Source organism: Hydra viridissima, unplaced genomic scaffold (assembly GCF_058129835.1).
Source record: "Hydra viridissima isolate aposymbiotic clone 2 unplaced genomic scaffold, HvirCarnegie_v1 scaffold_7, whole genome shotgun sequence".
Taxonomy (NCBI): domain Eukaryota; kingdom Metazoa; phylum Cnidaria; class Hydrozoa; order Anthoathecata; family Hydridae; genus Hydra; species Hydra viridissima.
In genome coordinates this window covers 17,294,227-17,319,927 of record NW_028324306.1, presented here as the reverse complement: position 1 = coordinate 17,319,927, position 25,701 = coordinate 17,294,227, and the positions used below count along the sequence as shown (strand labels likewise).

Here is a 25,701-nt window from a genome sequence, read left to right as displayed (position 1 = left end):
TAAAAATAATGCTAACCTAAATGGAAAAGTGGATGGAACTATGACTAGAAAAAATTAAAATGAACATAAACGGAAATCTGAGATGCAACCATTGGGAAAATCTGACAAGCATCAAAATGTATTTATTTAGTTACCTATTCAAAAAATGTGTTGCATTAAAAGTTAAATCGAGTTCAGCTTCAGAACAAATCAAAAAAGAAAACAGAATAATCTAATTTTTAAAGTGTTCTCCATTTGCTTTTTAGCAAATTAGAGCTCTACTTACATACAGTCTCTTCCTTGATTCAACCAATATTATGCATATTTTTTGTGGCATCTTTTACCAATTTATGTTCAAAAGCTGATTTAAATGCTAAGTTGATTGAATTTGGTTGTTTTCTGATTGAGTGCCGATCAATAACCAATATTTTGATTGGGTTGAGATCTGTTGTACTAGGGCACTAATGCAACAAACTGTGATGAAGCAGTTGATTTTAATTATGTGCTGCATGTGCTCAAAAACTAAATTACTAGAAGATATATTTGCTTGCTTCTGCCGTACAACATTGTCGACAAACTTAAATATGATTCTAATGTGTTTTTCTAGGTGTATTAATTGATCCGGATGTAATATAGCTTACATACAGGAATGCTTTTGTGGGTAAAACATCCTCATAAATAAATCGAGCCTCCACCACCACATCATCTTGTTTCTAAATAGCGTTCACAATATTTCTCATTAGAAAATCTTTTAACGTAAGATTCTTCATTTGCAATTTTCGACCTGAAAGATTCACTAAAGCCAAAAATCTCTTTTCCAACGCAAAACTTCATTGCAGTACTTTTGTGGTTCGCATCTATGACAAGTTAGGCTTTCTTACTCCAATGAGCTTTCTGCTTGTATTTCGATAAGAAAAGGATTTTGATAATGGATCGGTTGAATATTTGAGCATTTTGTTGCTGAGCCTAAGACTTTCTGTGCTGTTTTTGAACAAACTTTTGTCACTTGTTAACTTTGTCAAACTTATGTCAATATAGTTAAAAATATAGTTTTGTAACGTTAAAAGTATAAATAAGTTTATCAAGCGGTAATTAAATAAAGAAATTAGTTATAAACCGTCAAAATAGTATATGTTAGCAGTGTATAGTAAGTTTATAGTTATTAAACTCAATTAAACTTTTATGTCATCAATAAAATAGGTCGTCGAACTTTTAATTCTATTGAATTTGAGTCATGTGAGTTATAATTTTCTTTTCTGCTAATTTATCATTTCAAAAACAATGCCTAAAATTAAAAAAAATAATAGACACTTGTAAATCTTAAAATGAGAAAAATTTCCATTAAAAAAGATCCATTCTGCATAACGGTAGATGTCTAGTGCCCTATTAAAAACTTAAGCATTGATTACATATTGGCGAAATAAAAAAATCATGACGTTCGAAGTTGGACAGAAAATAAACTTTATTTCTTCTATATGTTAAATATTAAGTTTTAGCTCAAATTTTGTTCAAGTGTATACCACTCTTCCCTACTCATGGTACCATTTCTGATCTTATAATTGTTAATAATATCACCTTGTATTTACGGCTGGCTGCTTCAATTAGTTTGCGGTTCTTAATAGTTTAGCTACGTACCACTGGCGAGTAAAAATAACTTTCCGTTCAAGAAACATATTAGACCTCCATAACTCATCATAAATGTAATGGATTAATAAAAATACGACCTCCTTTTTTTTTTTGTCAAAAAAAAGTTAAGCATTGGGTATTACGATATTTCAACAATATTGATAAGTTTAAAATTTGGCGAGGTTGAAGGCCGGTTGGATAGAATTCTACTCTATTATTCACTTTTTTCACTAATTTCTTTAGTATTAACTTGTTATTGTTGATGTAAACAGAGAGTGTAATCTACATGTTAGCCCTCTTCATATCACCAGGATCTCTTCTTGATTTAAGAGTCCCAATGATTAATATAATGTTAGAAACCAACATAAGTGAGCTTATTATTATTGAACTCACGGTGTTTGTGTTAAAATATAAATTACTCATAACGCTTATAATAATTTTGTACAATTCAGTTGCATTGATCTTTATTAAAAGCTAAGCTCTGAGTAAGTAGTCAGTTGTTAAAAGTTTCCATTAAATCAAACAAAATCCTGATTAGCAAAATTGCAGGTGCTGAGAAGATATTTCAATGTATTCTCTATATTCATATAAACAATCTATTCTTTTGATAAAAAAAGAATTGTTTTGCAAATAACGTATGGTTTACAAAATTGGGAATGGTCATAAACGTTATATATATGTATATATATATATATATATATATATATATATATATATATATATATATATATATATATATATATATATATATATATATACCATATATGTCAACAACAACATCAGCAGTTTACGTCTCACAATAACCAAGTGCAGCATAATCACACGACAATGTTGCACGATTTTCGACTTGAGAAACAAATTGTTTTAATGCAACTTTAACAAATCTACTATTGTGCTTTGGTATTCTATACTAATGCAATATTACGCTTTTAAATTTATACATTTTTCAAATGTTTTAAAATATTCATTAACGGATATATAATTTATTTTTTAATAATTTAGAACTTTGTAAATTACGTGATAAAAAACAGATTAATGTGAAACTTCGAAGAAAAGTTGATTTAACAGTACTTTTCAATGACCAACTAAAAAGCAAATTAACCGAAAGAAGGAAAAACTATGCTTAGGATCAATTAACTTATGACCATCACTTAACTCTGGTCTTTTTAAAATTCAATTATGTGCATAGTACATTTGAAATCAAAATTTTCTTATAATATTTCAAATTATTCTGCCTACTTCACTAAAGACTTAAAATAACCTGATAAATATGCAACCTATAAATATTGTAGTAGGTTAAAATGATGTTCCGCCGCTAATGGTGTCCCACTTAAGCCTATCTTAATGCTTTTTTTAATTAATTTTATCGTTTTCTAATACATCATGTTAATACAAAGCCCTCTTTGAATAAAAATCTACCGTAAATTTTATATACTATAGATTCCTTTGCCTTTTTTTTTCTGTTTTAAATTTATCTTTCAAAATTAATTTTGGTCTTTTTGAAAATCATAACTTGCTAATTGAAGTTCATTTTAATTTTCAAAATTAATATAACCGTTTCATAATATTGAGGAATGGATTTATCAAAATTTGAAAATGAAATTTATTTGCGTTTCATTAAAAATTGTCGGAAGTCATATTTTGGATAATTAATCATATGCTAAATTGCAGCATTCAACGAAACAACCAACGAAAATATCAGATAACTAAGAGCAAGAGCTTCATCTACAATTCAGTTTGCTTTTTTTAAATTTCATATAATTAATCCCAAAAATGATTTTTATGTAGAGATTATTTTTGCAAGCCAATATTCATTTTAAGCCTCTATCCTAAGTCAAACTGTTAGTCTCTATCGATAGTAGTTTTGCTATTCCTCCGGTTTTATTAGGTTTGTGTATTCTTGAAATGAGTGATTTTAATATGTAATTATAAAATTATATATAAAAATCACTCATTTCAAGAATACATAAACCTACATATAATGATTTATCAAAAATTTACTTCGTCTTTTTTGTATGTGTAATTAATTCTCTTCAAGAGTATTCCAGGACTTAAGGTCTGATTTACTTTTGGTTAATTTTCTTTTTCATGTGTCATTAACTAAACTAATGTCTAATATACTTCATATGTGTTTTACGTAACCTTTCTAAAATTATCAATATTCATGAGAAAGAAAAAACTCTTTTTATACTCGTTGCGTACGTTCGACGTTACATCAATATTAAACTGAACATATTTCTTGAGCCGTTCTGTTCATTCAATTATTATATCTCTTTGAAAATGTTTATTTTTTATAGCCAAACTTCTAGATATGCTTAAGCTAATGCAATAAAAAAGATGTTTAATTTTATCGTTTGAATTACTTTTTCGAAGTTACTTACTTTTACACTTTTTTGTATTTTATTTTTTGTATAAATCTACTTATAAAATGGAAGGATATTGTTTCCCAGAGTTTATCGTAACTTCTGTCACCCATTCAAATTCATGAGTAGGTAAAGGTTTGTACTCTGTTCATCCGTAAAGGTTGTTTGCATCAAAATATGTATTTTGATGCTTCATTTCCGTTGTATGTAACTCTGATGTATTTATTATTCGGCTTTCCTCTGAACTCTTTTTCAAACATAAGTAGTATGTTAGGAATGTTATTTAATTCTAGTTTAACATCAGAGCAACATGCTATGCAAGTTTTGGCGCTGTGTAATATCATTCAGGATTTACTTAGTAAATTTCGTGCGTGGCTGTAATCTTTATCAGGACTGTCTTTGCTACTAGGTTTCCAGTAAAACGCTTTTTTTTGTTGGTTTACTAGTATCATTTAATTTTTCAAAAAAAGTCATGAGTTTATTTGAATACAGATCTATTTGTAAAAGCTAATCTAAATATTCACCTTTGTTGAAGTTAGCAGTTTCAGTAAAATATTTAACACATATAAGTTTTTTACTAATTTGATCTAACCATGATTACTATATGCCAAAACCTTTAGTAAATCTAAGTTGGGTTTTGTTTTTTCATTTACCATCAACATTTTTTGTGAACCTGACGTATTTTTCTTCAATATTAGGTACGTAATTTATAACGCCATCAGATTTCCTACCCTTTCTTTTCCCACTTATATCGCCATCACATTTCCTACTCTTTATGAATGCATGACTGTCATAGTCGCTGAGAATAAAAATAACAAATTAAATAAAGCTTGGTTCCTTTAGTTTCATATGTAGAGGAGAAACTCACAAGTTATGCTCAATTGGATGAATACAATGCATGGAGGAGTGTCAATTGGATAAATACAATGCATGGAGGAGTGTCAATTGGATAAATACAATGCATGGAGGAGTGTCAATTTGATAAACACAATTCGTGGAGGAGTGTCAATTGGATAAATACAATGCATGGAGGAGTGTTAAAATGATTACTTCTGATACTACAGCAGTCTATACAGGCTAAAATTAAACAGGTTGCTGTGAACATTTGTTATATAGGTCACAAAAATGGTGCTGTTACTAGACTCCAAAGACAGTTCAGACAAAAGACGAGGCTCAGGTTACTGTTTCTCAACATAACATTTTTGTTCTTTAGCACTTGTAGGGTTCCTTGTTCCAAATAGATTCAGTCAACTAACATCAGCTATCAGCTTATTAAAGACGTTTTAGCAGAATATGAAGATTTACAAAAAGTTACTTTCGCAAAGAAAAAGTGTTAACGCGTGAAAATCCAGGATGGAAAGGCGATTTCAGGTTTCTTTTCGAAATTTGTGAAGTATATGATTTCTGGAAGAAAAAGGAAATCGGCCTCAAATACGATAGGACAAGCTGCCCTTCCTTTTACAGTTTAAGTTGGATTGACCTAAAAATCTTTGCATCGATAGCATAATTTCTCTTTTCGAAATAGAGAAATCAACTAAAAAGTATGGTTTTCAAGTTAGCACTATAATGAGATACACATAAAATGTAATCGAGTTGACAAACTGACACATGGAAAAGTCTACGTTTTAAATATTTGATACTACCATTTCAAAACGCAAACTTTAACTGAACCTATTATTTGGAAAAAGTGCTTTAAAAACATTAAAAAAGCTGAATTTATCCTAGATAGTTCAGATGTTGAATAGGGTGACTACATAAAAGAAGAAATTGACGTAAATGATTCCAATAAAAAATTAATCGAAATTTTTTATTGTGTTTTGAAATTGTCTCTAACAAAAAATAAACGAAAAATCAAATAACTATTCATAGTAAACCTGCTTTAACGAAAGACATTTTTATCAAATAAAGTCAATAACAATTAAAAATAAAGTTCATAAAAATTATTTGAAATAAAAAACTATAGAATGAAATATTTACTTTTTTTAAAGTTGAAACAATATCGTAATAGTATAAGCAACCGTCTAAAGCTTAGCAAAATGAAATAATGCACAAATTTTTTTAGCCACAGTATCAGTTATAAAAATAACACATGGAAGGATATAAAAGAGTCGATAAATGTAAAGCAAAATAAAAGTTACTCCCAAAAAAACATACTGATCAACAACAAGTGCGAAACTAATCTCCAATTACTAGGATTACATCAAAATTATCTCACGGAATTCCAAATTTCAGACTTGTAAAAATATCTGACCCATCCTAATAGCAACTCTTTTTGTCTGCAACCAATGACAAAAGACGAAAACCAAGGCGTTTTTAAATTTTACCATCATAGAAGCTAAGTATGTTGGACCAAACAGCTTTCCAACAAACCTTTTAAACTGGTATTAAAGTTCTATACAAACCACTAAGTATCATCATAAATAATTCGTTTTGCAAAGGTATATTTCCCGATGTCTTCAAGCTGGCCGAAGTTAATCCAGTCCAGAATACAGAATCTACTGTTAATTGAACCAACTATCGTTCATTTTCTTTTCTTTCTTATTTAAACAAAATCTTGGAAAAAGTTATGCATAATAAATTATACGGACTTCCTACACCAAAATCAACTCATATAAATATCAGTTTGGTTTTCGTAAATAGCATTCAACAGCTCATGCCCTTATCGAAATTACAGAAAGTATATGAGTTTCTCTTGATAATAAAAACTTTGCTTGTGGTGTTTTCATTGATTTACGAAAAGCTTTTGACACCGTAGACCATAACATTCTCCTATCAAAGTTTAACTATTATGGTGCACGCGACATTCCCTTGACATGGTTTAACTCATATTTTTCCAATCGTCAACAGATTTTTACTTCAAATAGCATCTTCTCAGACATCAAAAGCGTTTGGATTAGTATCCCTCAGGGATTCATATTAGGTCCTCTTCTCTTTGCTATCTATATCAATGATCTTAATTTTTCTGTCAAACATTCAAATACGTCATCATTTTGCTAATGATACTAATCTTCAATTAATGACAAACTTTCTCAAAAAGAAAATAAGTATACTAATCAGGACTTGGCTTATCTTGTTTAATTGCTTCGAGCAAATAAAATCTCATTGAATACAATAAAGATAGAAATAGAAATATTTAAAACGCAACATACTAATTTTTCTAAAAAACTAACAAGAATCTTCAAAAATACTTAAACTTTAAAATAAGTGACAAAAAACTTTTTCAAGTAACTTGGTATTGTGATAGATAAAAAACTTTCATTCAAAACAAACAATTAACCTTCCTCTCAAACTAAGCTGTTCCAATGGCATATTAGCAAAAACTCGATTCTACGTTAATTTTAAAGTGTTATCATTTATTTATTACCGAATTTTTGGTTCACATTTAGGATATGCATATCAAGTTTGGGGGCAATCTAAAACATTTTGTTCTAAATTCGTTTTTCTTCAAAATAGAGCAATACCATTAATTTCTGCCCAAGAAATATCCCAATTTACATTCTGTATCTTACATCCAAAGTTCTTCGTTTCTATGATATAATCCAGTTTCTAAATTATTTAATTGTCCGAGATTTAAACACAATCTCCTTCTTATCGTATTTCATAACTACTTTAATGCGAGGACAACGTGAGCACATAACCTAAGATCAATCACTTTTAACAACTTAACCATCCCAACAAAACAGACAACTAAACATGGAATAAATTCCATTTAATGCTAGTGCATTTTTTTTTGAAACACCCTAAAAACAAACTTTATCCTTAGGTCAAGGAATCTATTCTTAAAGTCACTCAATCATTTCTATCTAAAAAGAAGCATTAACTTCATTCTTTACTGCTATAACTTTTTTTTATGTTTATGTACATTTTAAAATTTTTAATTTTTGTAAACGAGTATATGTGCAAGTGTATGCAAATACATTAGGCCGGGTGAATAAAAAAGAGCAATTGCTTTTACTCAGTAATTGGTCAGCTTTACGTAAATAAAAACTTGAATAACTTTTCTTAAGTTTTATTCACGTAAAATTGAGCAATTACTGAGTAAATTATTACCTTTACGTGAATAAAATTATGAGGAAAACTGCTGAAGTTTTTATTCACGTAAAGCTGAACAATTACTGAGTAAAAGCAAATGCTCATTTTTATTCATCCGGCCTATTATAACAACTATTTGACCTATATTATATCTCTTTTAAAAGTCTGTTTTATGGGTGTTACTTATAAATTTTTTCAAAGTTTTACTTTTACTATGTTATTAGTTTATTTCTTATGTTTTTCATTTGCCTTTTCTTTATCTTATTTAGGTAATTGCGTTTTAAAAGTGAAATACTATTTGCAATGATCTGTATTTTTTTTAACATCCTTAACACGAAATATATTAATTGATTGATTTTGTGCGTGATAAAATGTCCCCATAAAAATCCAAAATGTGTTCATAAAAATCCAAATTTTAACTAAGATTTTCACTGTACACTCTTAAATTAATTTTACCATATTGTTAACACTGCATGGCAGATTTTGCTTTTTGCAATTAAAAGAGAGCTAATCACTCTCATACAAAACCTTTACTACATTCTCAGCAGTTGTATTATATCAGAAAAGCAAGTTTAATATTTAGTGTTTGGTTTAATTCAATAAGCAAACGAAAAATCAAAACTAGCCTTCAAAAAGGAGATTGAAGAAAACAAAAAAGAAAGCATATGGTAGCTAAATATCCAAAAATAACAGGGTTTTTTTTCATCTAACGAATTTACAATCAGATTGAAAATTCAATAAAAGAGATGTTGTGGAGAACTTGTCGATGTTATCAATATATTACCAAATATTCAAATTCCTTGTCGCCTATTTCTCCTATTCCTATAGCAAACAACGAGGCTGAGAGATTATTCCCCTCTCTTAAATGAGTAAAAAACACGCACCAATCAATAATGTTCAACTGCTGTTTAAATGTCTCAGTATCGTTATATATTGAATCAAAATTATTAGAAACACTACATTTTAATGTTATGAGTTTGCCGAAAAGAAAAGCATAATCAAATTTTAAAGTTTATTTTACTAAGATAATTTAAATTTAAAAAAATATCACAAATGCAAAGTTAATTTTTAGTAATGATATTTTTTTGTGCTATAAATTATTGTTAAAATGATTGTAAACAGAGCAAACTGAAAGAATTCTAAGATTTATTATTTTTTAATTAACAGAACAAAGTTTATAACTCAAAACTAACATTAATGAAATCACTCGCTTAAAGGACCCCTTTAATTAAAGTAGCCCCAGTCCCCAAAAGCCTTGGTCCGGCATTGACTCCAACGTTCTCTCTATCCCTCAAAAAAAAAAAAAAAAAAAAAAGAAAACAAGGAAAAACACCCTTAAAGTATATTACAACGCTCCGTTGTCTATTTTTGATCCACCGGAGGTCAGATTAAATGAATGCTACCTGTCGTTTAAAATGTTTTCTAAAAAAAAAAGTGAATAATCCACTCCATCTGCTATTTCTTTGTAGCTGATCCTGGAACCAATTTTCATTCCTTTTTTTGTTAAGAGTTTAAATTCTGACGGTCGGAGTGCTCATAATATTTGTTAAATCTCCACCTTTGCTACTATTTAAACTTATATATGTATGTATGTATGTATGTATGTATGTATGTATGTATGTATGTATGTATGTATGTATGTATGTATGTATGTATGTATGTATGTATGTATGTATGTATGTATGTATGTATGTATGTATGTATGTATGTATGTATGTATGTATGTATGTATGTATGTATGTATGTATGTATGTATGTATGTATGTATGTATGTATGTATGTATGTATGTATGTATGTATGTATGTATGTATGTATGTATGTATGTATGTATGTATGTATGTATGTATGTATGTATGTATGTATGTATGTATGTATGTATGTATGTATGTATGTATGTATGTATGTATACGTACAAACTAAGTCATTATGAATGTTTATTTGCATATAAACATGCTGAATTTGTGCTTAAGCACAATGTCAGCATGTTTATTTACTTTGTCAAACGGATTTTAACTTAAAATAAAAAAGTTTGAGATCTATGAAGTGATTGATTTGTTTACATGCGATTTTGTGTGGATATATGAAATCTTTTTGTGAAAGTATGAATTTAGAGAAGAAGTGTATTACACACATATAGCCACTGTTTTACAAATTGCGCTTTTTGTTAACACAGGATAATTCAATAAAACCGTTTTTTGTTCACAATCTATTGCTGATTTAAAAGAGCAAATTTAGAATTGCTAATCTAAAATTCGTCAAAATAACATGCCATATTATTTGAAAGAGAAACTCGCAAATGTCTCTTTGATTTTGGGAGTCATTGAAGTTTTTCTTGGTTTTTTCATCATTGCCAAAACAATCGCGGTTGAAGTTGTTTTATCAAATTTTTCACATGCAATTAATTATGCAGCTGGATTCATTGTAAGCTAAAAATTTTGTAAATTCTTCAACCATTAACGAACCCTATCTTTGCATTAAGGTATTTTGTTTTGTTTTCAGATTCTTGTGCCTGGAGTTCTTGGAATAATATCATGTATAAAAAAAAGAAGCCGCTGTACTGTAAGATTTCAATTAGTATTGATTTAATAACTTTTGATGCCGTTAAATAAAATATCGGCTAAGGAAATAAAAAATACTTCAATGCTTGATGTGACTTTGCAAAAATATTTATGGGTTGATAACACAAATAGCCTTTTATTCAATAATGAGTTAAAAACATAGCTAAAATGGTGAACCTTCCCAAAAGTTTACCTCGGTTTTGCCAATATTATCAAATCTAAATACGTACCTTAGGTGGAATTTTAACTTACCCACCCAATTCATCTGGTCTAGTAGTAAAAACGTTTATGTAATATATGAAAAGCAAATGTAGTTACTTTATATAGATTAGTAAAACTATTTTTATATCATATTGAAGTTATTTGAAGGTGAATATTAAAATATTGCTTTTTTTTCAGATGATTGCATTTGTAGTTTTGAACTTCTTTTGTATTATTTCAATTGCTTTAATCACGATACCTGCTTCGAATTTCCTTAAGTTTGATTACTGTTTTCACATTGATGATAACAGGGATATTTCAAGTATCATTTCAGGTGCTTTTAATGCCTAAGTTTTTTGTTATATTTCTTTCAATTTTTTTAAAATATATCTTTAATTTCAATATGACATGATCTTAATCAGATCTACCATTGAAAATTTTTTATTTAAAACTCTTAATAAAGATCTAAACAACAATCTTTCCTATTTCTCTAAATTTGTTTGAGTTTTTATTAAAAACAATTATTATTTACGCATAAAATATTACTTACATAAATGTTACCATTACTATTATAGGTATTGTTATTTATGCATACTTACATACATACATACATACATACATACATACATACATACATACATACATACATACATACATACATACATACATACATACATACATACATACATACATACATACATACATACATACATACATACATACATACATACATACATACATACATACATACATACATACATACATACATACATACATACATACATACATACATACATACATACATACATACATACATACATACATACATACATACATACATACATACATACATACATACATATACATACATACATACATACATACATACATACATACATACATACATACATACATACATACATACATACATACATACATACATACATACATACATACATACATACATACATACATATATACATACATACTTATATGCAAACTTAAATATATATCTATATCTATATCTATATCTATATCTATATCTATATCTATATCTATATCTATATCTATATCTATATCTATATATATATATATATATATATATATATATATATATATATATATATATATATATATATATATATATATATATATATATATATATATATATATATATATATATATATATATATATATATTTGGGGTAGTCAGTTTGAGGAAATTTTCAAATCTAAAATACCATACTCTCTAGATTTTGGGGCAAGTGTTAAAAAAACAACTTCCAAAAAATTTCAGCTCAACTGGTCCACTCTTTCCTTACCCCTAAAGCACTTTTTAAGAAAAAAAATTCTCAAAAACCATCAAAAACAGCCGATTTTGCAGGTCCAGGGGGAAAGTTAAATAAAAAAAACTTGAAATTTTTTTTTTTTCTGGGATGTTTATTTTTACCTATATATTTTAGCAAAAATACATGGTGTCATAGTTTTTTTTAAAATAAATATTTTTTTGTATATAGATTTGAAAATATTACAATATTTGGTAATAGTTTCATGTTATTGGATTAAGTTTCAAAAGCAAAGAAATTCAGATGTGTTTATGTTCAGTTGTGCTTATGTTCAGTTGTGCTTATGTTCAGTTGTGTTTATATTCATTTTCACCAATTTTCTTCCTCTCAAGTGAAGATAAGCTTTCTGCAAATTTACTTTTAGAAAACTTGTTTGAACGTCTTTCAGGTGTTCTGAAGCACAATGAACTTTTTCAAGTTAGCAATGTGTTCTGTTTACCTTCCTCATTATTGTATCGGTGAATATATTGTTGCATCATTCCAACAGATCTTTCTGAATGATCTTTTACTATAATTAAAGATTTGGCATAACTCTGAATGCTTTTAAAAGCAGATTGAGTAACCAAAACTTAGGGGGAAGCGAAAGCCAATCTTTTATCCTTTGCTCTTCTAATCCAATTCTATCAAACATAAGACATGAAAATTCATCAACCAACAGACCAAGTGAAAAAGGATGTTCACTAATTTCGTTTTCAAATATTGTTTTATCTTTTATATCTATTTTTAATTTGTTTTTAGTAAGGAACCATGCTGAAATCGGCATTTTAAAAGTTAGAATTGCTTTTGCAAGATTTGTTTTCTCCTCATATGACATATTATCATCCAACAGAGCAAGAGGAATCATTGTTGAATCTAAATACTAACTATGTTTATAAAGAGAGTTTAAAACTGCATCGATAGCATCTGGTTTGGCACAAAGTTTTCGGTACTATTGCATTTGGCGTATTGCTTTTATATCAAGAAAGGGAGCTCTAATAGCGTCATTAGTCTGTAAATACCATTTGGCATAAAAGCAAACTGTAAATTCACTTATTAGGCTGATTTCTGCCTTGAGTTTATTGTTCTGGTTTACAAACTCAAGATGGCTGGAAAGAAGCTGTAGCTTTAGGTAGTAAAGTATTTTGGATAAGAACCTAGCATGATAAACTGCTTCAGGTTTTCTTAGTGTTAATGAAGAAGAAGAAAGGTTAACTATGACGAGTTCTGCAAGCTTTTTTCTATCATCTCTGATAAAATCTTTATTTTCTTTTCCTTTTGTCATATATTCTTGGCAAAAGTTCAAAGACTCTTGCGCAGCTTTCTCAAGAATAGTTCCCCTTACTACTTTCCTATGAAACTTTATCAGTTCTGTTTGATTGTAATTAAAATCAGGATTTAAAAAATTTTTTTAAAATCTGTTAAAAATGGGATTACCTGATCCTTTGGAATGTTCATCGGAAACAGAATTGCAAAAATGAACCATTCTTAATTCACATACATGATGTCTGCATGCAATAAGTAAAAGATATTTGTCTATATTGTTGGATATTCTAATTAAAGAACCTTTCTTTAACCCAGTGTTACTTGCAGTTGTATCAAAACATATTCCTCCTACTTTGGATTCAAGGTTGTAGTCCTTAAGAAGGTCCATTACACCATTGCACTGATCTTCACTAGAGGATGATGGTAAAGGAAGTACTCCAAGCAAGTGTGTCTCACCTTCAATATTTACGAGTACAGCCAGTCTATCAGTTTTAATTCTTATTCCTTTGTTTAGTTCAATTAATGTTTTACCATCAAAATGCACTATGCATGAGTATGGGTATTCATTGCTTGTTGAAGATCTTCTTTTGATATCATGCATATATATTATGATTTGCATGTTTCACTTTTCTAGCTGCTGTAGACTGGCAACATTTGAATTCTGTCAGATCAGCTCCTGATTGAGTTAGAATTGCACCTGTAACTTTATGTAAAACACTTGGAGAAATATCACTGATTGTAGCCATAAGAGCTACATTACTAGCAAAAACATCTATGGGAATTTCAGCAGTGACTTTTTGTTGTGAAGGTTTTCTTTTAATCCACTCTCCAGGATCAAAATCAGTATCACTCAAGGAGTCCTCACTAATATCTTTATTATTTTCAATATTAGTTGTACCCTCTAATTCTTTATACCGTTTTTTCACTTGCTGCTTTTTCTTTTTGCTACTTTCCATTGCCTAAAAATGTAACAAAAAATTCACTACTTATTAACTTAATTTAATTATACGAGAGATTGAAATAGTGAGTGAACATCTTTTTTTTTTGGTTCAGCTATTTTTATTTTAAACCGTCTTAAGTGGCATGTAAATTGTAAGTAAGTTTGTTAGAAAGCCTAGCAATCTTTTGTTTTTTGGTTTAAAAGAAATACATACTGTTTTTCTGTAATTCTTATCTTCTGATCCAAGCATAAGTCTTCTTTCCCCTTCTTGGTCCTCCTGAAACTCCAAATTCTCAAACTTGTTTAAATCAGATTTTTTTCTGTCTTTTTTTATTGAATTCCTAAAATTAGGAATGCCAGCCCAGAATATTTTGTAAACTTTAAGATAACTTTAAGGAAAACTAAAGGTAAACTTTAAAATCTTGTTGCTTTGCCAAATCTGCAGTGGATCCCCTTTTTTCATGCTTCTTAAGTTTTGAATATACATTGTCCAGATTTGAAAGATTTTTCACGAGACTGTGATCGTTTAGTATAAAAAATCCAGCTTTAATCCGTGGCACTTTTACCTTGGCTAAATGCAATCACATTTACTTTTTATTGCACATCTTTCAAAGTTTTTCTGAGGAGGACATGCAAGAATAGAAGCTTTTTTTTATGTTCTTGGGAAAAAAGATTGGTTGTAAGCTAAATGCTGCAGCATTTCCATCCCTGTTGGAAATTGACAGCCTTATTTACAAAAAATAACAAATAAAAAGTTTAGCTAAATTTTTTAGCAGAAGAGATTCATTCTAAAACTAATTATAACCATTAATGGGTGGCTTTGCTTTTTCGATAACGAATAGTTATTTTTTAGACCTTAGTGTTCTTTTACTTCCTATTTTCTGACCACACTCTTCTTCTTTATACATATTTAGATTAACCTTTCTCATTTTTACTGAAATAATTATTGTAATTTTTGTAAATAATTTTACTGAAGTTAATATTATAATTATTGTAAATAATTATTATAATAAATAATATTTACTAAAATAATTATTGTAAAAAAATTTACAACTACAACAAATGGAACCTTTCAATTGCTCTTTAAGCTACTAAAGCTGGGTCTCGTCAAATCTCCATCTTAAAGAAATTACTAAATTTTATTGTAGATTTACATTATTAACTAAAAAAGCAAAAATATATATTTTGGATATATAGTTATATTACTTTGTCAGTAACAATACGGTAAGTGTGTTATCAAATATTGTAACTTTTTCAAATCTAAATACAAAAAAAAAAGTTTTTTTTAAAAAACTATGATACCATGTATTTTTGCTAAAATATAAAGGTAAAAATAAACATCCCAGAAAAAAAAAAATTTCAAATTTTTTTTATTTAACTTTCCCCCTGGACCTGCGAAATATGCTGTTTTTGATGGTTTTTGAGAATTTTTTTCTTAAAAAGTGCTTTAAGGGTAAGAAAAGAGTGGACCAGTTGAGCTGAAATTTTTTGGAAGTTGTTTTTTCAACACTTACCCCAAATCTAAAGTGTATGGTATTTTAGATTTGAAAATTTCCTCAAATTGACTACCCCAAATATATATATATATATATATATATATATATATATATATATATATATATATATATATATATATCTGTTATTTAAATGGAGAAAAACAACATTTTAATATTACTTAAAGTTTCGTGCCTTACGGCAATCATCAGCTATTAATTGCCAGGTAATTAATAGCTGATGATTGCCGTATTAGTTACCAGGTAATTAATAGCTGATGATTGCCGTATTAATTACCAGGTAATTAATAGCTGATGATTGTCGTAAGGCACGAAACTTTAAGTACTATTAAAATGTTGTTTTTCTCCATTTAAATAACATATATATATATATATTGCTCTATTATTATAATATTGAGCACTCTTTTACGCACAAGAGCTTTGTATTATTTTGATATAATACATAACCAATCAATATATATATATATATATATATATATATATATATATATATATATATATATATATATATATATATATATATATATATATATATATATATATATATATATATATATACACACACAATTAATGATGCTTTTATTAATTTTAGTATAGTTAGTAAAAATAGTTGCAATTTTTTTATTATTATAATGGTCATTATTAATTATGTCAATATTTTTGTTTATAATACAGTTATCTATTTTTAACGCTTAGACGTTCGATTTTGTTTAATACAAACCGTAGCTGTTTCTGCTAATGCCGAATTTGTTGCAACTTATATAGTTTCATTGTTTATAACCGTACCTTCATTTATTTTCGGATGTGCAGTTGTCTGTTGCACAAAGGTATGCTTTTCTCACATTACTTTTCTTTTTATTTAATTAAATTTGGTACAAATTTCAATGTTAACGAATTGAGTTAATCAGTTAAGAATTGAATCTGTCCGTTTGCAATTCAATGAAAGCTACTTGTCTAAAGTATTTGATTGATAGGTTTTTTAAACGAGCAGCAAAATTTAATTTCATTTAGAAATCATGAGCTTTTTTTATTTCAGTTTTTTTGTAAGTATAAGAAACTCTTTTAACACATTCTACATTTTAAAATACAATTATTTTTTGCATTAATCTTAACTTAACTACATCATTTTGAAACAATTTTTTAGCCAACCGAGTTTATAAATGAAGTTCCGAACGAAAGAAGCTATCTGCGCTCAAGTTTTTTTAATGAACCACCTCCTCAATATTGCTAGGGCTGTTTATTCATGAAAAGAACGGTAAGCAACGTCAAATGAACTTTTATGACGCGTTTGTCTCGTTCTAGTAGCTGTTAGATTAATGACATTCGCTCACAAGTTTTTTAACTTTAACAATATTTTATTACGTTGCTGCAATAATAACCCAATAAAAATGAATCAGCAAATGTGTTTGTCTGGTTTGATGAAACTTTTGTCACCTTTTTTAAAATGATCATTAAAATTCAAAGTTAAAAAAATTTGAAAGAGTTTTGATAAGTATTTTCATAATTTACTATTTTGTCAATATTGAACAGTTTCTATATATAAGATTTTGTCACACAAGAACACTTTGAAGTATTCTTGATTTTTGATGCTGTATCATTAGGTTAGGGCCATTATGTTGAGAAAATATAACTCCATTTTATCTTCATTTCTAGTTTTTTATGTGCATGAGAAAATCATTAATGTAAGAATATAAAAAAAAGGACTAATATTTTAAAATGAAACTCCCTGTAAAGCTGAAACCATGCATATAGCAAAATAGAAGCAACTTATTAGTTATGAAATCCTTGAAAGAATGGCTTTGCATTTAAGTGAGTTGCGCAAATATGGATGTGCTAAAGGATGTTTGGCATTAATAATGGGAAAAACAGTTTTAAGAAACCAAAGTACTGCTTGATACCTAGTTTACAAGTTCAATGCTCAGCACCAAAATATAACGAAAAGATTTAAACAGTTTGCAAACTTTGAAAACAAGAAGTTCCGTCTCATCTTTCTTAAAGGTGAGATGATAAACAATATATATTGCGAGCAATGTAAGTCTCAACAATATCACAATATAATATGAATTAGCGTTCTTCCAGTTTTGGTATTTATGGATGTTGTCTGGAAGTAGCACATTATTAGATGAGGACATCTCATAGAGTTTTTTCAACAATTAAAGTGCATAAAAGGAACAATTACAACTACAGGCACTGCCGTATTATGAGCTTTATTAGGCTGGGGCTATCTTGGAGAAGTGCTTGTACGAGGCAAAAGGGTTATAAAAATCCCCTCTTGTTGTACATGTTTTTTTCAATAAGTAAAGGGGCAAAAATTGATAGGATATTAAGATTTTTTTTTTTAATTAACGGAACAAAGTTTATAATCCAAATAAACGTCTATGAAACCACTCGCCTTATGACCCCCTTGTTTAAGTACCCCTTGTCTCCTAAAGCCTTAGACTGGCACTGACTCCAACTTACGCTCTATCCCTCAAAAGAAAAAATAAAGAAGCAATAAAGTTTTTTTAATTTTTTTATCCTTCTGGAACCCATATTAAATGAATGTTACCTATCTTTTGAGATGTTTTCTGAAAAAAAATTAAGAACCTGTTCTATCTGCTAATTCTCTGTTACTGATCCTGGAACCATTTTTCATTCCAATTTTTGTTAAATTTTAGTTATTTTGTTAAATTCCAGTTAATTTTTAACATTTGGAGAGCTCATGATAATTGTTTAATCTCCACCTTTGCTACTATATAAATTTTAAAATTTAGTTCTACGAGCATCGTGTAAAGGCCAAAATGGTATTATATTTTTGAAGAATTGTATTATTACAAGGGAGATGGGTAATAAGATCGCTAAATATTGCGCTTGCGATGACCATATCAGCAGCAAATATGTGAAAGATTCTACTATTTTTCAGATTTTTTAAAGATGTCTTATTAATAACAAATGGTTAAGAATCGCTTGGTTAGGCGACCGTGTTTCCCTCAAAGCTGAGGAAATGGTAGAAATTTTAAATACATTTAAAGCCAAAGAGATGTTGTCTAGAACTCACTGTGTTATCGTTAAGTAATGACTTGCTTGTTAAAAGTGACCGTAATATATTAATTATTAAAAAGAACCATGTTGAATGTGCCATTTTTTATTTAATTATTGTAAATGGGTTTTTTTAAAAGTGGATTTTGGTAACTTGACTATTGTTAGTATTGTTAATGGTTAGTTTATTGGTGCGTACTCTCCACAGATCTCATTTTTTATTATACATTCTGTTGGTAGAGCAGCTTAGGTACTCTTCTATTTTATACTAGTTTAAAAAAATAGTCCCTTCAAAGTAAAAAGATCATTTTCAATCCTCGAGATTTTAACTGGCGTCAGATGGGGGACTATGAAGAGATACCGAATTAAAAGATTAAAGAAAGAAGCTTATCAAGAGTTAAGAAAAGTTTTAGTTGTTGAACATTGAAATAAGTTGAGAATGTTGTTTGTAATTTGTTTGGAAAGATTTGATAGAACTTAATTGTTGAGGTATTGATTTGACGAAAATCCGATCTTATTCTGAGTTGTTTTGCATATTTATTTAAAAATGGCAGCCGCATTTGGAAGGAAAGTAGCGAGAAGGAGAGCATTACGTTTTGGAAACTTGTTGAGCGAAGTAGTAGAGGAATTAGAGAGTGAGGAGTCTAACCATGCCTAATTAATACGTTTAAAAAACAATTTATACGAGAGTTACGAGAAATTAAACAATATTGATGAGAAAATATTAAATAATTTAGATCGAGAGGAAATTGAAAATGACGTTTTGGTGGTTGCAAGAGTAGTTGAGTTTTATCATGAGTTGATGGCTGGAGTGACATTAAAATTAAAAATTATCAAAATAAATGAATCAGATAAAGATTCTATTAAAAGTTTAAATCAATCTGAGTGTGTTTTACATAAGTTAGAATTGCCAGTTTTTAATGGGAATCCCATAGATTAGCAGGGTTTCTGGGACCAATTTAGTTTATCAATTCAAAGGCATGACGGTTTGTGTGATATAGATTGATTTAACTATCTAAAAAAATATTTATCTGGCCGAGCATTGGCAACTATTTCAGGACTTTCACTTTGTTTAGAAAATGATAAGGCAATAGAGATCTTCTTAAAAGGAAATTGAAATCTTGTTTAAAAGATTTGGGAATACACAAGTTTTAGTTTCAGCACATATGGATTCTTTATTAAAAATAAAAAAAAATTAAAGATTTCAATGATCTAGAAGATTTAAGAAAACTTTATAATTGTATAGAGAGCTGTGTACTTAATCTTAAATCCCTAAAAATAGAAACAACAACTTACGGCTGGTTGTTAATTCCTATTCTTAGGGAGAAACTGCTAAATGAACTTTTAATATTAATTTCTAGAAAATTTGCCGGGGAGTAGTACACTTTCGGTAGACTTTTAAAATATTACAATAAAGAATTAAAAGCTAAGGAGTATTGTGCCAAGTATGTTTTAAAATCAAGATTTGATAAAAATGAACATAAGAACTTAAAATACGATTCTTTAAACAAAAATACACTGCAAATTATGCTCACAATTATTGAAACAAAAATCACTTTACAACATCAGGTTTTCATACACAAATCTAGAAACTTTTCTATGGAAAGTTCTGTTTCCGTTTGCTATATTTTAGCCTTTTTTGTTCTTTATCATGCATTTCTTTCTCTCACCATTGTATATATATATATATATATATATATATATATATATATATATATATATATATATATATATATATATATATACATATATATATATATATATATATATATATATATATATATATATATATATATATACATATATATATATATATATATATATATATATATATATATATATATATATATATATATATATATATATATATATATATATATATATACTTATATATATTTACACAAATATACGCACACATACATATTTAAAAATATGCATAGATACAAACGACATATGTGAGCCTAATATATTGTGATCTCTGAATATTATCAAATAATGACATTTCAGGTGCGCTTATATTAATTGGAAATAAATTATTGACTTTTTAAACTTACTCTGTGAAATAAAATTACGCATCTAACAGTTTATCTGTCAAAATTAAATGTGACAAAAGTAACAAATATTAAAGTTCAGTTCACCTGACGTCCGTGTTTTCCCAATAACACTTGAGATTTTCGAAATAATCCCTTTAAAATCGTTTCCCCACGGACACAAACAAAAGAAATAGGAAAATTTTATTGAGGTTGTATTAACGTAACCAAAATATAATATGCGTTTAATAATCCTAGATTATGATTCTAAGCAACAACAACAATAAAGGGTGTTTTTATATCCATAACAGCAACAAAAGAAATGTTTCTCAAGCAAAAAAGTTACATGAAGTTATGAGAAAAGAACATGTTAAGTGTAACACATATTTTAAAGTATTGGAAATATGTTACAATTTTCTTGGTGAGGATAATTTAAACAGTTTTCTTAAAAAATATAATGGAATAACTTATTATTTCTAAAGATATTATTTAAACATTTTTAATAGATAATCTTAAACATTATGTTTGTGAAACCTCATGAAATTCAAAAAAAAAAAAAAAAAAAAGAAAAGAGAACTGTTATTAAACAAGAAAATGTGAATAAAAATGAGTTTCTTCTGAAACAAGAAAATGTGAATAAAAATGAGTTTCTTCTGAAACAAGAAAATGTGAATAAAAATGAGTTTCTTCTGAAACAAGAAAATGTGAATAAAAATGAGTTTCTTCTGAGAGTTCGAAAACTATTTTGCCATTACAACTTTATAAACGTGCAAACTTCTCAACAGTAGATTGTAATCAACAGACCTTTGCAGAAAATAAAGCAGTTAAGAGCCCATCGGTAACATCGAAAACAGAAAGATCAACCAATCGTTTATTTTCAAGTTCTTTTAAAAATACTTGTATTTAATATTTTGATATACTTTCAACAAATTTGCGATTAAATGAATTATAAATCTTAGAGATTCTGCAACTTCCAAACACATATATTAGAGCGTTAAATACCGAGTTTAATTCAAATATAAGCAGAGCCCAAGTCATAAATCTTGAGCCTGAATGAACAGATTGAAAATCGAGGTTAAAAAAAATTGTTGCAAAGTGGTAATAGGAAGCTACCAAAGGAATATATGCTACCGCGAGTGAAAATGATATTATCGTCATAGATTTGGAAAGCTGATTTTCTACAATCATGTTTCTTGCAACTTGAATTTCATTATATTTGAGTATTCTTCTTGTACAATTCAATAATGACGTGTTGATAGCAAGCATTAACAATAAAGTAGCACATAAATATGATGGGAAGAAAAAGTTTAAAACTACTTGGTCAATCAGGTTAGTTAATACAAAATACCCAGCCCACATGAAACCACGAAGTGGAAAACTATTTTTGATATTAAGTAAACTCCTTTAAAAGTTCCACCGCAGCATTTGTTGTCTTTCAAAAAAAATGCTCCATCGATATTGTTAACACTATCGATTGTATTGTACAATAGTATTTGAGAAAACTAATGGAAATACAGTCCAAAAGTCACAAAAGTCACAAAAAAATCACAAAAATAGTACTAAAACCAAGTTCACTTCTCTTTTGAATTAAAACTACTCGGAGTGGTATATGAACCAGCCCTACCATAATATCACTACCTGCTTAAAGTAATACAAGCTCTTCATTCGTATCTGTAACTTTTTTAATTTTTAATTTTTTTCTAGTGTTTTAATGCAACTTAAAGAAATTTATTATAGTGCTTTGAAATCCTATACTAATGTAATATTACACTTTAAATTCTTACATATTTTTCGAAATCCTTTAAAATATTTATTATCGGTTATGAAACTTATTTATTAATGATAAGGAACTTTGTCATTTACAAGGTAGAAAATAATGATTTTGAAAATTGTAAATGAAGTTGATTCAACAATACTTTTCAACAACCAACTAAAAAGAAAAGTAGCCGAAAGAAGGAAAAATTATGCTTATGGTCAACGGTCTTATGACCATCACTGAACACTGGTCTTTTTAAACTTCACTTATGTGCATAGTACATTTGAAATCAAAATTTTCTTTAAATATTTTAATCTCAAAAAAATCCTTTTTTTTAAAAAAATGATCTAAAGTGGTCTGATACAAAGGCGTGACCTTCTGAGTTAGGTGATATTGATGTTCCGCCGCTAATGCTGTCCCACTTTCCTCTATATTATCACTTTTTCTTAATTTAAATGTTTTCTAATATTTAATATAAATACAAGGCTCTCTTTTGAATAAAAACCTAATGTTAATTTTGATACAGGAGATTTCTTTTATTCTTTTCTTTTTTAATTTTGTTTTTCGAAGTTATTTTAGTTATTATTTTTAAATCGCTTTACTTTTCGAAATATATAAAGCTTTTAAAAAACAGTTTTATTTTCCAGAATATACTTTGCTAATTGAAATTCATTTTAATTTTCAAAATTAATTAAACCGTTTCATAATATTTTTAAAGGATTTATCAAAGTTTAAAAATAAAAGCGATTTGCGTTTTATTGAAAACTGTCAAAATTTTGGATCATTAATCTTACACAAAGTTAAGAACGAGCATTCATTACTCATCAAAAACTTGTGAGTTTAAAAAAGTAAGATGGCTTCTAAAGAGTTAGAGCTTCATTTATTGTTCAGTTTGTTTTTTGTGAGTTTTGATGCAATTAATCCCAAATATGATTTTTATATATAAACAGCCAAATAGCGATATATATGAAGCAAAAACTCAACAGGAGAATCTAATGATTTTTAGTAACCGGATGAAAAAAATTAATGAAGTTCCAGTATTACTGTGATCTTTTATTTCTGTAAACAAATTCGTTTGATAGAGGACCAAAGTAAGGAGCTTACCCACTTCTACATTGTCTCTCTTTCACTAACCTCCACAATGTTTATAATTAGCTACATTTTTTATGATAGGTGGATTTACCTCATCCAATAAATAGACAACCTTTGTACCGATTTTAAACAACAGTTTAAACCATTAAGTACAATCAATGATTTGATATACTCGTCATATGACTCATTTAAACGCAAGTATTATCAATTAATCAAAATTTTATAATTAGGACTTTAAGATCTATACAAAAACTCAACATCTTTATTTCATCCAAAAAAGAGAGTGAAATAACTTAAAGCTGCTTAAATAACGTATTGTCTTTACAAATTAATCAATACAACAAAATGATAATAGTACTCCTTGTTTTCATGTTTTTGACTTTTAAGAATGACATTCCTTATCAGTAAGACTTCACCCGTCATAAAATAGTTTAACCTGTTAACTGATTTGTAATTATATTTTTGGTTTTATGTGCAAACAAAAACATCAAAAGAACATCCAAAAACAGCAGTCCCATTTTTGTGCTCTTCTTGTCATAAAAGTTCAAACACCTTGAACTTTAATGACAAGAAGGGCACAAAAATGCATTTAAGCCTCATTTTCCTGGTGTTTGTTTTGTTTTTATGGGAAACCTTTATGTTCTGTTTATCGTTCAAAATAAAGACTGATAGTATTAAATTCGCACATCGGTAGAAAAAAGTTTCTTTTCATTGATTTTAATTTAAATAGTTTTTGACTGCTGCAGTTTCGAGAAAAACTTATTTAAATATATTTTGTCTTTCAAAAAGATTCTCCCTTCTTTTGCTCAATCGGATGATTAACTGGATATTCACTTGTGTCTAATTTACTTTTAGCAACTCCAGATATGCCTTTGTAAATGTTTTCAGTCTCTATCTCATTGATCAAACTGTCAGTATCTCGTCGATTGAGAATTATAGGGTTCTATGTGATGTTTTTTTAGTTTAGAGAAAATCGACTTTAAACTTTTGCATCTTCTTCCCACGGAAACGTTAATAGAATTTCGGACAAATTTTTATCCAAAATGATTGTATACTTTCTCTAATGCTATAACTAAGTTAAAAAGGAATTAGACGAAATATTTTGTAAACTAAGCAATACTTTCGATTTCAGTTAGAACGTTTTCTACAATAGTAACGTATTTTTTGTTAGAATTAAAAGGTTCTACAAGAAATATTTGTGGGATATAGGCCATATTTAAGAAAAAAAGTAAAGCAAGAGACAACATTAAAAACCTAAAACATGGAATATTTTGTTAATAATAAGAAAAAATTAGAACATCTGAAAAAATAAAGTTTAAGTATCTAAATATTTTAACAAGTTTTTATAACATTTTCATAATATTCCTTATCTTGTAAAGGCATAAATTTTAGCATGTCTTTCAGATCATTCTTTTTTTTTTTCTGTAATGGCACTTTGATTAAACTTGAAAAGAATATCTGGTTTAGGCAAAGTAAACATAATATTCTTTTTAACTTCTTTATCTTTTTTTCTAGTATATTTCTCAGGTGGCTTTACATTGGTTGTATGAAACATTTTATTTGAATAAGAAACTTTATACCCAACAAGAGGTGCACATTTAATTTGGAGTGATGTTATATTTGAAAATGGCACTTTTTTAAATAAAAATTTGTTTGCAACATTTTGGACATCTTTAAAATCCTCTGACTGCATTTGAATAATTGTGAATGGTTTTTTCCTGTTTACTGTAAGTAAAAGTCTCATTAATGAAATTGGTGAGTAAAATTCAGAAGACTGCAGTGTTTTTTCAATTTGACTGTGCATGTTATCAACATCCTGAACTGCAGAATGCCCTGGTACACTGTACTTCATTGTAATATCTTCAACTAGTCGGTGCTGAGTCAGAAAATAAATCATGGCAGTTGTCATAATTGAGTTGCGGTTTTGAGAAACACAACTATCACTCCAAGTAATGTAATCTTTAGCTTCAGGAAATGTTTTTGCAACATCATCAAAAATTTTAA

The 25,701-nt window shown here is 28.1% G+C and overlaps 1 protein-coding gene across 1 annotated transcript; it reads left to right on the top strand.

The window, feature by feature from the left end:
- Nucleotides 1-10,004: 10,004 nt before the first annotated feature.
- On the top strand, nucleotides 10,005-17,176 carry LOC149886414 (uncharacterized). The gene is made up of 5 exons (XM_090093906.1): nucleotides 10,005-10,422; nucleotides 10,501-10,560; nucleotides 10,959-11,094; nucleotides 16,498-16,628; nucleotides 16,946-17,176. The coding sequence occupies exons 1-5, from the start codon at nucleotides 10,267-10,269 to the stop codon at nucleotides 17,030-17,032; spliced, it is 570 nt and encodes a 189-aa protein (XP_089950032.1). The 5' UTR covers nucleotides 10,005-10,266; the 3' UTR covers nucleotides 17,033-17,176.
- Nucleotides 17,177-25,701: the final 8,525 nt, after the last annotated feature.

Coding starts and splice junctions, on each gene's coding strand:
- LOC149886414 (XM_090093906.1), top strand. CDS start 10,267: ATGCCATATTATTTGAAAGAGAAACTCGCAAATGTCTCTTTGATTTTG. Junction 10,423..10,500: donor ATTATGCAGCTGGATTCATT/GTAAGCTAAAAA, acceptor TTTTGTTTTCAG/ATTCTTGTGCCTGGAGTTCT. Junction 11,095..16,497: donor TATTTCAAGTATCATTTCAG/GTGCTTTTAATG, acceptor TTTAACGCTTAG/ACGTTCGATTTTGTTTAATA.